Source organism: Delphinapterus leucas, chromosome 16, assembly GCF_059928025.1.
Source record: "Delphinapterus leucas isolate spDelLeu-1000000601 "Yukka" chromosome 16, BTC_Dleu_Yukka2, whole genome shotgun sequence".
Classification (NCBI taxonomy): Eukaryota; Metazoa; Chordata; class Mammalia; order Artiodactyla; family Monodontidae; genus Delphinapterus; species Delphinapterus leucas.
Window position 1 is genome coordinate 72,095,095 of NC_143144.1, and position 18,543 is coordinate 72,113,637.

The 18,543-nt window shown below is 37.1% G+C and overlaps 1 protein-coding gene across 1 annotated transcript in view; it reads left to right on the forward strand.

The window, feature by feature from the left end:
- Positions 1 to 18,543, forward strand: part of ATRNL1 (attractin like 1) — a 683,604-nt gene that overhangs the window by 55,750 nt on the left and 609,311 nt on the right. Inside the window, exon 8 of the mRNA XM_022568674.3 lies at positions 4,299 to 4,554. Coding sequence (XP_022424382.1) covers positions 4,299 to 4,554 — 256 coding nt within the window. The remainder of the gene's footprint in view (positions 1 to 4,298; positions 4,555 to 18,543) is intronic.

Below are 18,543 nucleotides of genomic sequence, written 5' to 3' on the forward strand. Positions count from 1 at the left end.
ATTGCTATAAACTTCCCTTTTAGAACTGCTTTTGCTGCATCCCATAGGTTTTGGGTTGTCGTGTTTTCTTTGTCATTTGTTTCTAGGTATTTTTTGATTTCCTCTTTGATTTCTTCAGTGATCTCCTGGTTATTTCGTAGCGTATTGTGTAGCCTCCATGTGTTTGTATTTTTTACAGTTTTTTTCCTGTAATTGATATCTAGTCTCATAGTGTTGTGGTCAGAAAAGATACTTAGTACAATTTCAATTTTATTAAATTTACCAAGGCTTGATCTGTGACCCAAGATATGGTCTATCTTGGAGAATGTTCCATGAGCACTTGAGAAGAAAGTGTATTCTGTTGTTTTTGGATGGAATGTCCTATAAATATCAATTAAGTCCATTTTATTTAATTTGTCATTTAAAGCTTGTGTTTCCTTATTTATTTCATTTTGGATGGTCTGTCCATTGGTGAAAGTGGGGTGTTAAAGTCCCCTACTATAATTGTGTTACTTTTGATTTCCCGTTTTATGGCTGTTAGCATTTGCCTTATGTATTAAGGTGCTCCTATGTTGGGTGCATAAATATTTACCATTGTTACATCATCTTCTTGGATTGATCCCTTGATCATTATGTAGTGTCCTTCTTTGTCTCTTGTAATAGCCTTTATTTTAAAGTCTATTTTGTCTGATATGAGAATTGCTACTTCAGCTTTCTTTTGGTTTCCATTTGCATGGAATATCTTTTTCCATCCCCTCACTTTCAGTCTGTATGTGTCCCTAGGTCTGAAGTGGGTCTCTTGTGGATAGCATATATACAGGTGTTGTTTTTGTATCCATTCAGCCAGTCTGTGTCTTTTGGTTGGAGCATTTAATCCATTTACATTTAAGGTAATTATCGATATGTATGTTCCTGTTACCATTTTCTTAATTGTTTTATGTTTGTTTTTGTAGGTCTTTCCCTTATCCTGTGTTTCCTGCCTAGAGAAGTTTCTGTAGCATTTGTTGTAAAGCTGGTTTGGTGGTGCTGAATTCTCTTAGCTTTTGCTTGTCTGAAAAGCTTTTGACTTCTCCATCAAATCTGAATGAGATCCTTGCTGGGTAGAGTAATCTTGGTTGTAGGTTTTTCCCTTTCATCACTTTAAATATGTCCTGCCACCCCCTTCTGGCTTTCAGAGTTTCTGCTGAAAGATTAGCTGTTAACCTTATGGGGATTCCCTTGTATGTTATTTGTTGCTTTTCTCTTGCTGCTTTTAATATTTTTTCTTTGTATTTAATTTTTGATAGTTTGATTAATATGTGTCTCGGCATGTTTGTCTTTGGCTTTATCCTGTATGGGACTCTCTGCGCTTCCTGGACTTGATTGACTATTTCCTTTCCCATGTTAGGGAAGTTTTTGACTATAATCTCTTCAAATATTTTCTCAGACCCTTTCTTTTTCTCTTCTTCCTCTGGGACCCCTATAACTCGAATGTTGGTGCGTTTAATGTTGTCCCAGAGGTCTCTGAGACTGTCCTCAATTCTTTTCATTCTTTTTTCTTTATTCTGCTCCTTAGCAGCTATTTCCTCCATTTTATCTCCCAGCTCACTCGTCTGTTCTTCTGCCTCAGTTATTCTGCTATTGATTCCTTCTAGAGTATTTTTAATATCAGTTATTGTGTTGTTCATCACTATTTGCTATTTAGTTCTTCTAGATCCTTGTTAAATGTTTCTTGTATTTTCTCCATTCTGTTTCTGAGAATTTGGATCATCTATACTATCACTATGAATTCTTTTTCTAGTATGTTGCCTATTTCATCTTCATTTATTTGGTCTTGTAGGTTTTTACCTTGCTTCTTTGTCTGTAATATATTTTCTTGTCGTTTCTTTTTTTTGATGGTTGGGGCTGTATTCCTGTCTTACCGGTTGTTTGGCCTTAGGTGTCCAGCCCTGGAGTTTGCAGGCAGTTGGATAGAGCCGGGCCTTGGTGCTGAGATGAGGACCTCTGGGAGGCCTTACTCTGATTAATATTCCCTAGGGTGTGAGGTTCTCTGTTAATCCACTGGGTTGGACTTGGAGCTCCCACCGCAGGAGCTTGGGCCCTATCTCTGGCCTGGGAACCAAGCAAAAAAAAAAAAAAAGAAAGAAAGAAAGAGAAAAGGAGCAGTACGATATCAAAGAATAAAAAAACAAAAAGATTTGAAAGATAAAAGATATATTAGGAAAAGTAAAAATATAATTGTAACAACTGCAACAAGGTAAAATAAAACCACAACAGAAAACAGAAAAAAAAAGGTAGGGGGAACAAGCCAAAAGGAGGGAACAATAACAAAGTATAAAGAATAAAATAAAATTAGAAAAAATAAAAGATTTACTAGGAAAAATAAAAATATAAATGAATCAACAAGGTAAAGCAGAACCCCAATCTAAAAGCGGAAAAAGAAAAAGAATAAAAAAAGCCTTGGCTATGTGGGAGGAGTTTAGGCAGGGGTGGAACTTAGGCAGGGGTGGGGTTTAGGGTGGGGCGGGACCTAGGCGGGTGCGGGGTGTGACATTTGAGCATGGGGCAGGGCCTAGGCTCAGGACCCATGCAACCAGAAAAGGCCCTGGGGGCTGGGTGTGTGTGGGGCGATGATGTTCAAGCGTGGGGCAGGGCCTCTGCTTAGGACCTGGCAGGAGGGGAGAGGCAGCAAGTGGAAAGGAGGGCCTCTGGAGTGTGGAGTTCCAGAGTTTGGAGGTAAGGCCCTGGGTGAGGGTGTGTTGGTGGGGTTTAGGCCCAGCCTGTTGGAGGGGGTCTCCATGTGTAGAGGTAGGGCCCTGGGTGGGAGTGCAGGGCAGGGTTTGGGCTCTGCATGGCAGGAGGGAGGCTCCGAGGGCAGAGGATTAGGCCCGGGAGCCCAACAGTCTTCCCAGTGCCTAAGTGGACAGGGAAAGCGCTGGCCCACTTCCCTTCCATTCCTTCATGTCCCTCCTGCACCATCTCCCACAGGGTCTCCCCTGACCCATTGGATCCCTAACCATGGGTGGGTCCCACTGGTTGTAGGAACTCCTCCCCTGCCCCAGCCGCCCCTCAGGTGTGCGGGTCCCAGAGGTCCAGCCTTTACTTTTGCTGCCCCTTCCCTCCCTCCCACTCCCTCAGGACCTGCGTGGCTGGAGGGGGCCAAGGTGGGCAGAGGATCAGGCCTGGGATCTCAACAGGTTCCTGGGAGTCCAAGTGGGCAGGGGAAACCTGGCCATGCTCCCTTTTGATCCTCTGCCCTCCCAATGGTTCCCCAATTTCCCCCTTCTGGCCTGAGTTCCCTTCCCCTCCCCCAGCTGCCCTTGAGGGGCGCCAGTCCCGTCCTGCCTCCACTTCTCCCCCTTCACTCCCCCAATGCCCCACGTCCTACCCGGTCACTGGGAGTTCCTCCCATCCCCTTAGGTGTCCATGGTCCCCCACTGGTGCCTGGTAGGTGCCCTAGTTGTGCAGAGACATGAATTCTGCATTCTCCTAGTCTGCCATCTTGACTCTGCCCCCTCTAATTGTTTTTTTATTTCTTAGTATTCTCTGTATACAAGTTCATATCACCTACAAATAGAAATATTTTACTTTTCTTTTCTAATCTTTATACCTTTATTCAGTTTTTGCATATTTGCTCTGGCTAAACTCTTGAGTACAATGTTGAATGTAAGTGGCAAAAGCAGGCACCTTTATCTTATTACTGACCTTGGTGAAACATCCAGTCTTTTACCATTAAGTGTATGTAATAGCAGCTTTCTGTTTTTCTTAGATGCTCTTTATTAGGTTGAAGAAATTCTTTTCTCTTTCTAGGTTGTTGAAATAGTAATGATTTATATATCATTCATTTCAATCATATTGAAATTGTATAATTTATAAGTGCTATAAGGTATTTGCTCGTAGCCGTGAGAAGTGGTAATAAAAATGTACTCCACATAATACACGCAAATGTGATCTACCTTTCTGGTGAACAATGATGAAAGCAATGAATGACTGAGACTAGCACAAAGCAGTACAAATAGATGGTAAAATTCAAATTTAACAACTAGGGACTCAACAACTAGGATAATTAAAACCATGGTTAATTGACTACATAACTTTTAAATAAGATACCTTAAAGTAACTTTTTGTAAGTGTGGATTTGCCCCCTTCTTGTAAGGAAAAGAATTAATTATCACTACTTATGTGTTCTCATTTGAGTTTTTACAAATAAGAACTATGTCTTATGCATGTTGTGAGCAATTACTAAAATATAATGTTTAAATTTAGTCTTTATTTTTAACTAATATATCTTGCTAAGATACAAATATTTTTTTATTAACATATATTTTTTTAATTTACAGGAAAACATCTTTATGTATGGAGGCAGAATTGAAACAAGTGATGGCAATGTCACAGATGAATTATGGGTTTTTAACATACATAGTCAGTCATGGAGTACAAAAACTCCTACTGTGCTTGGACATGGTCAGCAGTATGCTGTGGAGGGACATTCAGCACATATTATGGAGTTGGATAGTAGAGATGTTGTCATGATCATAATATTTGGATATTCTGCAATATATGGTTATACAAGCAGCATACAGGAATACCATATCTGTGAGTTACTTTGAACATGTAACTATGTACTCTTCTTTATTGGTTGAGAATATTTTATCTATAATAAAATCTTCATATGAATTTAGTCAAAATGGTTAGTTATTTGAAATTAGAATTATAAACCAAGAATTAATTCTTTTTAATATAAACTTTTTTATGTTAGATATTGTCCTTTAATATGTAAGTTATCTTCTTAGCCAAATGTGCAGAAATGTTACAAATTAGACACATTTTCTAAGAATTGAGAATATGTATTTTAAATATCTGAAATTCCAATAGATGGTGCTATTTCTTTGGATTTTACTTATGAACCGAAAGCTAAAACTACCCCAGTTTCTTAACTATGCATTCCATGATTTCAGGATTTTTCATTTTTCAAGGTTCTGTTTCTAATCTTATTGCAATATCTCTGTGTATGTATTATTCTTCTAAAGTAAGCTTCCCAAAGACAGTCTTTTGGCTTCTATAAAAGATTATATATCTGGTGTGTGAAGGTGACTGGGGCAATCTACATATGACTCTTAAATACGCTAATTTATTTTTCTGGTACTTTATTTCTTTGAATTCTTTATGACATTTTCAAACAGTTGTAAGTTGTTTTTTTTTTTTTTTAATTTGCCTACAGATGTGTATATGCTATGTTTGCTATTTAGATTCAGGAACATACTCCATTTCCGGTTCTGGCCAGGATTATGAACTCAAATTTTTGGCCCTTTTGTGTATAGACAACTATATTCAACTATTTATAGTCCTTGTGTAGTCTTAATGAGAGAACTCATTTGCAGATCACCACTGGCAACAACAAGAGAGTGGTTGTGTGTCAGAGGAAGACTTCCTTCTAAATTCTCCACTGTTTCCCCTTCAGTCCTTTTAAGTGATCTTCTGTTTTTCATATCCCCAGTACAGCTGGGCTAGAATGGGATATGTATCCTCCTTACTTCTTACTGTCATTTCCACTCTAGTTTTACTCCTTCCTCCTTTACATCACTCAACTTTGAATCTTACATCATCAGACTATACCGCCTACTACTTCTCCATCTTACACTCCTTTGATCACTGTGCTTAATTCCTGGAAGAATATAGCTTCTGGCTCACTGTCTCTGTCCTACATGTATTAGCCAGATATTTTTATGGATATTTTAGGATCCATTTAAATACTTCTGTCCTCTCAATTTTTTGATCTTTCTTACAAAGATCTTGTTTTCCATCCTGTTTGGGTCTTTCTCTTGCATTGTGGTACTCTTGACCTTGTGTACCTGCTACGAATCCCATAATTTCCATTTCAAGTATCTTACTCTTCAAGTACTGCTGATCTTTCCAGCTTACTCCTGAAGAGTGTCCAGACTCTGGGAATTCTTCAGCCTTACCAGAGGCTTTAGTCCGTTGAGCCTCTGCTCAGTGCTTCACTCTCTCACCCTCTCTTGTCTGTACTTCTCATTTACCGAGTTTTAATCACCAATCTGTCTTACAGTTTTCCAAGAAGACTGTTTCACATGTTTTCCTTTCTCTCTTCAGACTTCCAACACTTCACTCTTCATCATTACTCTCTTACTTCTTATTTTACTGAGAAAATAGAAGAAATCTAAAAAGAATTCTGGTGATAGGAACATTTTAGAGTGTAATGGTTAATAAATGCTGCATTAAATAAGCCTATTTACATACATTATTGTCATAACAAACTCATGGTAGCAGTGAAGCACATGTAGGTGAGTCATTCTCATTTTTCAGATGGGCCCAAGAGTCGTTTAATTAAGAGTGACAAATTTTCTATGTAAAAAGGTTGTTTTGTTTTTGTTTTTGGTTTTATTATAGTGTTCAGGGAATGTTGTAGGTATTATTTCTGCTTTTTGTAATTTATTGAGATTTTCTTTGGGGCCCAATTTTCATAAATGTTCTGTAGACGCTTGAAAAGGAGGTAAATCCCATAATATCAAAGTATAGCATTTGATACATATATATAAAATCGACTTTATTGATTATTCTGTTTAGGTCTTTTCTTCCTTATTTTTAACTTGATCTATCATGCTCTGAATGTTAATAAAAGTCTAAAAATATTAGTTTATTTTTGCCTATTTCTTCTTGTATATTCTGGAATTTATGCTTTATGGAAGTTGCTATTATAGATATTCATAACTGTTATATCTTTATTGCAAATTGTATCTTTTAATATTATAAAGTGCTTTGTTCAGTGTTTTTTGATCTGATTTCAACATTGTTATTATTAATGTTATGGTTCTTGGTTTTTTTTGGTGGGGAAGTCAGTCTTTTCCCTGTGTACCTTTGCCCATTCCTTTATTGTTAACCATTCAGAATCACTTTGTTTTAAATGTATCTCTTGTATACAAGAGAAAGTTGGATTTTGCTTTGTGATCCCTCTGGTTTTTGTACATTTTATGTACGTTTTATGTTTTTTTTAAAATTACTTTGTTGTCTTTTTTTGTTTTTAATTATAGCTCTTCTCGTGATCAGGGAGAGTGAGGCCCATTTTTTTGTGGGAACAAGAGAGGTAATATTTGAGATCTACCATTAGGCTTCTTCCATGTTCCTTGTTTTTTGTCTTCCTTTCTGCATTCTTGCAGCTTTCTCTATCTGATTCTCTTAGTTTCACTGGCTTTTTGCATGTTCGCACCTGATTTGGAGTTGGTGAGTTTTTTTCATTCCTAATTTCTCTGGAAATTTAATTTTCTTTTTCTTTCACTTTTCCTCCCCATGTTTTCCTTATTTTTTATGTCTTCCCTGAGGAAAACGGGAAGATTCAGGATTAAACTATTACCATGCTTGTACTTGAACCATAGGTGATGACTTTTTAAGTTTTAAAATGAATACTTTAAGTCGACAGTTAACCAGTACTTTTACTCTTTGATCAACCTCCAATTTACAGGCTACTGTTTCTACTAATTTAATTCATATTGTTTTACTTTGAACACATTTGACATTATTGTAAGTATTTTATGCTAGGGGTCACAATCTTTTCTATAAAGGGACAGATAGTAACTGTTTTAGGCTTTGTGGACCATATGGTCTTTGTCAAAACTAATCAACTCTGCTGTTGTAACATGAAAGGAGCCATAAACATAAACAGATGGGCATGGCTTTGTTCTAGATTTAGCCCTGGGTCTTAGTTTGCCTACCCCTGCTCTAGAGAGAGAGTGTGGACTTCTGGGGGCCTAGCAACGTAGGTCCAAATTAAGTTAAACTTTTGGCATGTGGTTTTTTTTTTTTTTGAGTTTGAATGTAAGATGAATTTATGCTCCAAAGTGACGTTATGTTTAGTCTATGCCCAAACTACTTTTTTCCTCTATGTAGAGCCAGAGCTGAAATAGATGTTTTCTGTCTGCCTCTGCAGAACAGATTTTTAAAAACCTCACTTTTTCATTGATGGTATAACCCTTTAGGGAACCCGGCTTTATATAGAAGTTCCTTGATGCCATACCAGCATGGGTTTACCTACAGTATTGGCCATTGAAACAAATCTATAGGCCACCTGATTGGTACATGCCTTCCCTACCCCATCTCCCTACTGGATATAGTTTACAGTTCACAGAATATATTTTACTTTTTTCATATTTCCCTTTATTGAAGGATAGTCTCATTCAGTCCTGAGATGTGGTGGTTATACTTTCCACGGATGGTTAGGAAGGCACAACAAATTTATTCTAATCTTCTCTGAATGGTAAATGTTGGTATGGACTGTTAACCAGTAAATTCATTGGTTGGTAGGTTTTCGGTTTTATTTGGAATAATTTTTTTTTTTTTTTTTTTTTGCGGTATGCGGGCCTCTCACTGTTGTGGCCTCTCCCGTTGCGGAGCACAGGCTCCGGACATGCAGGCTCAGCAGCCATGGCTCACGGGCCCAGCCGCTCCGCGGCATGTGGGATCTTCCCGGACCGGGGCACGAACCCGCGTCCCCTGCATCGGCAGGCGGACTCTCAACCACTGCGCTGCCAGGGAAGCCCTGGAATAATTTGATTACAAAATGTGAAGTGTAGTTTTGGTAAATTTTAAAGTATTTCTACAGAGGGGTTTTTTTTTTTTTTTGCCTTATTCTATAACCAAAATACTATTTCTAAACAAATTTATCAACAGGGTATTTTTGGTTTGATTTTTGTCCTATTAATTGTATTATTTGTTAGGTACCTTTATGAATGTAGTATAAGGTGGAAATGGGAAGAATACATGATTTATGAGTTTTATAAGAATAGTAGGTGAATTATGAGTAGTTTTAAAATGTTATAAATTATTTAAGTACAAAGTAAAGCTCATCAGTTTTTCTAAAATTATATCTTAATAATATAAAGTTAACATATTACTTGACTCCTAAAGCATTTTGAATTTGTCACTTATTGTTAAAGTATGTGATGTCAAAAAATAATCCATAAGTACTTCCACTTTGGAAAGTACTTATGAAAGAATACAAAACAATAGGTATATATAAAGATGTTGTCAGAATAGTTAAGTTGTGTATACCATAGACAAGTGCTACTTTAGGGAACAATACTATGTTAAGTAAGGCTGCTCTGAATATAAGTAATGGGATAATTTGTCATCTTAGTTATAAGTGAATGCTTATCTCAGTGGAGAGAGTTAAAATTTTTTTCCCTCTATTCTTAGTGGGAATTACTACACTGTGATGTGAGTTTAGGCTCTTTTTCTTGACTGATTTTAATGGCCTCAACTACTCAAATGTAGATTGGTTTTACTTTGATTAACCTTACATGTTTAAAGCTTCTAGGAAAGAAAAAAAGTTTTTTTGTTTGTTTTTAATTAAACAAGAGGCTGTCACTTTAACCAGCATTGCAGTAAGGGTAACTGAAAAGAAAGCTGAAGTTATAGCATAGTAATTAATGAAAACAGAGTATTTTCCTAGATAAAAATTTACTCTGGGGGCTTCCCTGGTGGCGCAGTGGTTGAGAGTCTGCCTGCTGATACAGGGGACACAGGTTCGTGCCCCGGTCTGGGAAGATCCCACATGCCGTGGAGCGGCTGGGCCCGTGAGCCATGGCCGCTGAGCCTGCGCGTCCGGAGCCTGTGCTCCACAACGGGAGAGGCCACAACAGTGAGAGGCCCGCATACCGCAAAAAAAAAAAAAAAGAAGAAAATTTACTCTGAAGTACACCCTAAGGATATTGATCTCACCATTATGTAGAATTTTAAAAAGAGACAAAAACTTCCAATTAACATACTCCAAGTGACCACTTACTCAACTTCTAATAATGTTGCAGATAATTCTGAAGTATTTCTGGCTCTGTGCTTGGTACTGTGACTCTTCCCTGATACTTTGATAATAATATGATTTAAAACAAAGGAACCATCTGGTTAACTTAACTTTAATCATTTAATTTGAACACTGTACATTAACATTTGAAAAAAAATCTAAAATACTGCAGAATATTTTTTAGCTCTTGAAACTGTAGTTAAAAGTCTTAGGCACTGTCATTGCATTTTATGAATTTTAGAGTATCTGTTGAGCCAAGGAGTACCTCCAAATATTGTGTTGACTTTGTAGCTTATAGGAGCACAGTTTTGGTTCCACAGATATGCAGTAACGCTTCTCAGCCAGTGATGCATCAGGTATTTTTCCTTATCTTTGCAGAACTTATTTCTAGCAGGGTGATACAGACAATAAATAATAAACAGAATAGGTATGCTTATATATGATGTGTTAGAAGATAGTAGTTTTTAGTAAAATAGAGCAAGGGAAGGGGATTAAGAATACTGTGAGGGTGGGAGGTAGTCACAAAATAGGGAGGCCAGAGTAAGTCTCAATGAGACGATGAATTTTGATCAGAGTTGAATGAAGTGAAGGAGTTTGCTATGTGGATATCTGGGAGAAGAGTTCCCAGAAAGTAGGAACAGCTAGCGCAAAGGCAGGAATATGCAGGCATGTTCAAGGAACAGTAAGGAGTCTGGGAATGTTTTGTTAATGTTTATTCTCTCTCCATAGAGAGAGAATAAGCATTAACAAATGAATTAAGTAACAAATGAAGTTAGAGGAGTAACAAGCAGCAAGATCATCAGATTTCTGCCGACTGTTTGTATTTTACTTTGGGTGAAATGGAGAGACACTGCAAGATTTTGAGTAGAGCAATGACATAATTTTTAAATGAATCGTTTTGGTTGCTGTGTTGAAAATAAACTCTAGGGAGGAACGAACAGAAGCAAGGAGGCCAGTTAGGAAGTTGTTACAGTAATCTGGGCAATGATGGTGGCTTAGACCAGGGTGTTAGTATTGGAGATGATGATAATCAGTCAGTTTGTTTTGTATGTTTTTAAAGTAGAACAAATAGTATTTGCTGAGGGTTTGGAGGTAGTGTCTGAGAAAAAATGAGGAGTCAAGGATGATTCCAGGGTTTTTGGCATGAGCCACTGGAATGGTGAAGTTGCCATCAACTGACGTGTAGAAGACTCTGAAGCAGGTTTGAGATGAAGGTGATTCGAAGGTCAGGAGTTCAGTTTGGACATGTTATATGTGAGATATCCATTAGACATTAAAGTGAAAATGTCAAGTAGGCAGTTGGCTGTATGGATCTGGAGCTCTAGAGAGAGATCTGGGCTGGAGATGTAAATTTGGGACTTCTTGGGATATGGATGGCCTTTAAAGCCATGAGATTGGATCAGATCACTAAGGAAATGGGTGTAGATAGAAAGGAGAAAAGGATTGAGCCCAATGATAAGAGGTAGGGGGGAAGAAGGAAATAAGCAAGGAAGAGTACAGTGAACTAGAAGCTAAGTGATGAAAGATTATTATACAGAAGAGTAATCAACGGTGCCAAGTGCGCTGCTGATGGGTCGAGTAAAATAATTACTAACGATTGACCATTAAGTTTAGTAGCGTGCAGATCTTTGGTGATCTTGACAAGGACAATTTTTGGTTTTTTAAATAAATTTATTTATTTTATTTTATTTATCTTTGGCTGCATTGGGTCTTCATTGCCCCACGTGGACTTTCTCTAGTTGCGGCGAGTGGGGGCTACTCTTTGTTGCAGTGCGTGGGCTTCTCATTGCGGTGGCTTCTCTTGTTGGGGAGCATGGGCTCTAGGTGTGCGGGCTTCAGTAGTTGTGGCACACGGGCTCAGTAGTTGTGGCTCGTGGGCCCTAGAGCGCAGGCTCAGTAGTTGTGGCGCACGGGCTTAGTTGCTCCGTGGCATGTGGGCTCTTCCCAGACCAGGGATCGAACCTGTGTCCACTGCATTGGCAGGCGGATTCTTAACCACTGCACCACCAGGGAAGTCCCAACAAGAACAGTTTTCGTGTAGTGTTGGGGTTAAAAGCCTGACTGGATTTAAGAGGGAGTTAGAGGAGTGGAATCTGGCACAATGGGCAAAGTCAGTTCTTTCAAGGAAATTTGTTTGTGAAGGGGAGCAAGGAAGTTAGTGGCAGGAAATATAGGATGTTTTTAAACCTGGGTTTTCACAGAAGCAGACCATGAAACAAGGATTCAAGTGAATCTCACTTGGAAAATGCAGGTAACAGCCTTAGGGGAGATGAGAAGTAATGTAGGCGTGAGAAGGCAGCCATTAAAGGGTCTGTTAATAAAGCATTTACCACAGTGGTGATGGAACTCAATTACACAGGCATTAAATCAACACATAGTACTTGAGTCCTGTGGGCTGTCTCTCCAAAGTCAGTCCATTCTTTAGTTGAAGATTTGTTTCCTTGAGTGTGGCTTGATTTATATGAAAATGTGTGTAGATGTATAACAACAGAATACTAGAGAAAATAGCTTCTGTGGAGCACATGTAAATAGATCTGGCAGAGAAATTTTTTATCAGGCACCCTAGCGTACAACTTCTAAAAGTGCATGGTTATTAAGTGGTTGGGAGTGACAGTAACCTGTAAGCTTCATGGAAAAAATTATTGGAAATGATCAGGAAAATTATCAGGGGAATGTATAATGAGGAGATAAGCTTGCAGTAAAGGCTCTATAAACTTGTTTAAGTAACAAAGTGGAGGTGGCCTTTATAATTGTGTAATGATGAAAGGCTCTCGGTGTTCCACAGCTATACTTTCTGCCTTTTTCATTTTCTGGAAGTGGTTTAATTATCCTCTGAATTCCTGTAACTCTTTGTTTATAAATGAATATGACACATATACTGCTTTTTATAGGTATTGTTTTTGTACTTGCATTTTTTTCCCCAAGAAGTTAAGTTTAGAGAGGAATCCTGCTGTATACCTCTTTGTATGTCTACTTCTAGTAAAGTGACATGTATTAAGTGCTTGATAAATATTTGTGGGTGAATGAATAGGGTTTTCAGCAGTATTCTTTAAAAATGAACCTATATATTTCCTGAATGTTTTAAAAGTATATTAGCCAAATTATTTAAATTGTGTACTGTGCAAATTATTCTTTTTCTAGTGGTGATGTGATTCATGTGGTACTGTGTTTGATATTCTTCATTTGTCTCTCCAGATCTACCCTTCACTATTCCATTCTGCTCCCATGCCCTGCAGCCTTCAGTTGGGGTCAGCTGGTAGGAGGCACCATCAGTAGATCAGAAGGTGGGAGATGAGTGAGGTTAAGGTATTTTATTCCTCCAACTCTCTCCCTGCTGGATCTTCTTGGGTTAATTGGGTTGTCCTACTGAAGGCTTAACTTTCTGGTGTTCTTCCCCATACACCTACTCTCTAGAGTTCTAGAAAACAGCCCCTCCTCTTGCTTATTTCATGCCGCAGGATAGTAAAGGCTTTCTGCTCTGATAGTCCCAGGATATTATCCTAGCCATACTTTTGTAAACAGTCTTTTTATTATACTCTTTACAGTTACTCATTTTGAGCATGTCTGATTGCACCTACTATTAGTTCTCGGAGATTCAAATATACCTTTTAACCTAAATGGTCCTTCATGCGTACTTAGGTATTAGGATCCTGGAGGTTGGGAGAAAGAGGTGTTTTGTGAGAGAACTTCACACTTGGTTTTTTTTTGTTTTTAAATAAATAAGGCCTAACCTTTATTTAATTAATTAATTTATTTTTGGCCTCCCCATGTGGCATGTGGGATCTTAGTTCGCAGACCAGGGAACGAACCCATGCCCCCTGCAGTGGAAGCACAGAGTCTTAACCATTGGACTGCCAGGGAAGTCCCGCACAGTTTGTTAATGGAGAAAAATGTCAGAAGAAATACAAATTTTTGGAGTGGCATGGAGCTAGGTCCTTTAGTTCATTTCTAGTACTACTATTCTTGAATTTTTAAATTTTAATGTGGTCATCTGTAGCATTTTATATTATTTAAGATTGATATATTTGCTTAACATTTTTCAAGAGCATTAGCTATTCTAACTTTTTAAAATAAGCAGCACTCTTATTTGTCTATGTATTGCCTTCTAATTATTAAAGAAAAACCATTTGTTGATTATTCTTAAGTTTTTTTTAATATAATATGTTTACTCTAACTCAGCTTTATTTGGTTATTATGTCATCAACATAGAACTAATCATGTCTTACTAGCAAAGTCACCCCCAAAAGTATATCTGATGAGAGAATATTTATCTTAAAAAGATAACCATTTGTTGTGTTCCTTGAAGTTTTCTCTTTATAATAATTCATGTTCATAAAAAACTTTATTTAAAAAAAAGTTTTCTGCCTCTCCATTAGTCTGAAATCCAGAATTTCTTATTATGTATTTTTTTTAAAAAGATAGCTTTATCACCTATACATGTATGCTTGTATGGCATATTGTTTTGTTTACTTGTTTTTGAATTTTATGAAGAGGAAATAATATTTTAGGCAGTCTTCTGAGGCTTTCATTTATTTCCTTCATCACTATATAACCAAGATTAATTCATGTTGTTATGTATTCCTACAGTTAACTTTTTTGCATTACTGTATTTCATTGTCTGACTCTACCATAATTTGCCTATCTATTCTCCTGTTTATAAGCTTCTGAGTTGGATACCTGCTAAAATTCACCCACAGCAGCAACTTTGAGACATCTTGATAAAAATACTATATTTTAAAAGATAAAGAAAAAAAAATTCCTAGGCTCTTCAGGCAGAAAGATGAAATATCTTACAAGGGCAAGAGATTATATCAGATTTCTCAAAAGCAACCTACAACTCATGGCAGCTATGGAGCAAATTTTTCAAGAAACTCACGGAAAGAAAATATAGGCTAAGGGTTTTTTTTTTTTTTTTTTTGTGGTACACAGACCTCTCACTGTTGTGGCCTCTCCTGTTGCGGAGCACAGGCTTCGGACGCGCAGGCCCAGTGGCCCGTGCGCGGCATGTGGGATCTTCCCGGACCAGGGCACGAACCCATGTCCCCCGCATTGGCAGGTGGACTCTCAACCACTGCGCCACCAGGGAAGCCCGGGCTAAGGGTTTTTATATCTTGGCAAACAGTCCTTCATGTGTCAAGGCTATAGAAAAACAGTTTGAACGTGGCAAAACTCAGGTAATTCTGTACAAATGTGCCCTATTTCTTTTACAGTAGAAATGTGCAGACTTTTTGTAAAGATCTAGATAGTAAATATAATTTAGGCTTTGTAGGCCATACAGTGTGTGTTGTCACCACTCAAATCTGTCATTGAAGCTCTCCACAAGCAGCTGTAAAAAATGCATGAATGGATGAGTGGACGTTGCTCCAATAAAACTTGATTTACAGAAACACTTGAGCTGGATTTGGCCTGTGGGCTGCAATTTACCAACATCTCTCCTAGAGAATAAGCTCCATTTAATGAAGAGGTGAATGGGAACACTTCAGGTAAAAGACTGATCGAGAACATTTCATGTATTGAATTTCGGAGCTAAGACTGAAACAAGGGTGGTGGGGATGTCAGTAGATAACTGGTATGCAAATGTTTTATGTTCTGTCCAAGTAGAAATAATGCAACTAAAAATGGGAAGAGAAGGAAGAGAGAAAGAGGAAAGCAGAAAAAGCACATGGATTGTTGGATAGATAATAGGTAGGAATCAAAGGATGCCATTTAATTCTTAATTCTTAATTGTTGGACCCAGTTTTAGTTTTTTCGTTTCTTTTTTGAGCAGGCCTAACTACCTACGAAGACTGTTGTTTCATAAATTTCATTCTTTCTTAGAAGTCTTCCAAAGAACAAAGAGAACATTTACTTATTTAAAAAATACGGAATAAAGTATTCTATATATGTAATTACCAAGATGGATCTTTTGGACCCTTTTACAAATCTAAGATACATGATGGGGTCTTCGTGTTCTTATTTTTCCTATATTTTGAACCATTTTGTTATTTTATCATTCTAGGAATTCATTGCACATCAGTTGTTCCCAACTATGCTAAAATATTAAATTACTAAGAAAATAAGCTGTTTAGAAGGATGATGCCACAGTGAAATATATTGTCTGTATTGTCATCTTTCAGTTTTCTTATTGCAGTGCCCAAATTATTTTATCAAATTTAAAGAAGGCATGAGAGAAGACTGGAGGCATCATCATAGTAGCCCGTTTTTAGCTTTTATTGAACACAATTGAGAATTAAAAATTTTTCATTTATTCCTATAATGATGATAGTGGAATTGATCATTTACATTAAATCTCAGATTATGACTCTTCATAAGATGATATCCTAAATAATTTTTTCAAGCTCAAGAATCATTGAGTGAACAATATATTTTTATCTTTTAGCATATTTATGCCCCAACATTTATTTGACACAAAGAGGTTTGCTATTTTTAAATTCTTACTGAAATTTGCAAAACGTAGTTTTTCACTATCGTCTTAGTCTTCTATAAATTATTTATAACATGACTTGGTAACATAAAACAAATAAAAGGAACAATTGAACCAAGATAGTGAATGTTGATTACTATTGTTCCTGGTACACCTAGTATTAAAACTGACATACAGATGTTAAAAATTAAGTAGGAAAGAAGAGAATTAAGGGCACTGTGAAAGGTATAAACATCAAGGAAACCACTAGAACAAAAATATAAACTTTCTTAAATACCAAAAAGAAAACATCAAATAGAAAAAAAAAACCTCAGAAAAACATTGTAATTCACACAGTAATTATAAAATAATATGACAGAGTTGAGATCCAACATATATATTGTCAATAAACATGAATGAGATTAAGTTGCCTGTTTAAAGAAAACATTTTTAAATTGGTGCATAAAGCAAAATCCAACTCTGTGTTGCAAATAGAAGACACATCTGAAACACGCTGATTCAGAAAGGCTGAAATGAAGGGATGAAGGAAGATTTACTAGGAAAATGGATACAATGAGAAAGCAGGTGTTGTGATCCTTATACCAGAGAAAGTAGAATTCAGGCCACCAAGACATTATATGAGATAAGAACACCTTATAATATAAAAAAACTCCACAATTCACCATAAAGATATAATATGTAATAGAAGAATATCAATGCACCAAGTAACCCAGCAACCACCTATATAAAACTGAAATTATAGCTGATGCAAAGAGAAGTAGATAGCATCACTGTCAGTAGAAAACAGGTCAAGCATTACTCTCAGTACTTGACAGGACAAAAGAATATATATATATATCAAACAATACAGCTTGATTGTAGACAATGTTATCCTCTCAAGTGCACACAGAAAACTCACAAAAAGTAAGTTGGTCATATGTTAGGGTAAAAAGAAAACATCAGTAGTTTCCAGAAGGCGGAAATATTAAAATTAAATACCTGAATATTAAATAAAGCCTTTCTGTTGGGTGAAAAGGGAAGTAAATACTAGCTTAAATTACAAAACTGCCGACAAATAATAACAGTAAAAACACCTATAAGAATCTGTGAGATACTTTAAAGCAGTTATCAGAGGAATATTTTTAGCTTAATATTAAACAACTATATTAATATGATGAAACTAAATAAACCACATCCCCAACTCAAAAAGCAAGAAAAAGAACAACAAACTAAACAAAAAAAGTGCCAGAAAGGAAATAATAAAAATAAAAGCTGAAATTAATGATGTAAAAACAGAAAAAACAATAGATCAATTTATAGCTTACAACTTAAAAAAAAAATAATAAAATAGGGGCTTCCCTGGTGTCACAGTGGTTGAGAGTCCACCTGCCGATGCAGGGGACACGGGTCCGTGCCCCGGTCTGGGAAGATCCCACATGCTGCGGAGCGGCTGGGCCTGTGAGCCATGGCCACTGAGCCTGCGCGTCTGGAGCCTGTGCTCCGCAACGGGAGAGGCCACAACAGTGAGAGGCCCGCGTACCGCAAAAAAAAAAAAATAAATAAAATAGATAAGCCACTAGCTCATTTAATCAAGAAACAAGGGAGAAACCACAAATATACAAAGTAAGAAATGACAATGAGGAAATAATATTGATAGGAAATTAAAAAAAAATACGAGACTGCTTTGTGTATCTATACAAATAAATTTGAAAACTTTGAAGAAATGGATGATTTCTTAGAAAATAACAGTTTCCCAAAATTGAACCCAGTAGAGACAGAAAGTTTATATAGAGTAATTTCCATAGGAAAAAATAGAGAAAGCACCAAGCTTAGGTGATATTACAGGATAATTTTAGCAAACTTAGTAACAAGATAGTCCCAATTTTCCTAAACTGTTTTAGAGAATAAAAGGAAGGAAAACTCACAAATTTCTTTTAGAAAGCAAGTATAACATTGCCACTTAAACCTCGTACATTTAGCACAGAAATAGAAAATTACGTGTAAACATGTAGGAATAGCTAGGAAAAGATTACAAAGGAAGAGCTATGAGGGGACTTGTCCTACTATTTATTAAAGCATACTGCAAAGTCTCCATAATTAGAACAGTGTGATGGTGTGATAATGTGGCATGCATGTACAGAAGGACAGTAGTATAGAATAAAAGTCCAGAAACACAGTCAACTAGATAAGGAAGTCTGTGATGGGCAGAGTATAGAACGGGTGGCTTCTCTCCGCTCTGTGATATCTGGGACCTCATCTGGGTAGACCTGAACAGATGGGGTGATTTGAATGGGGGGCGCTGGAATCATCTGCAGGCTTTTCACTCATATATACTGTGTCTCAATTGTGATGGCTGTAGGCTAATCTCAAC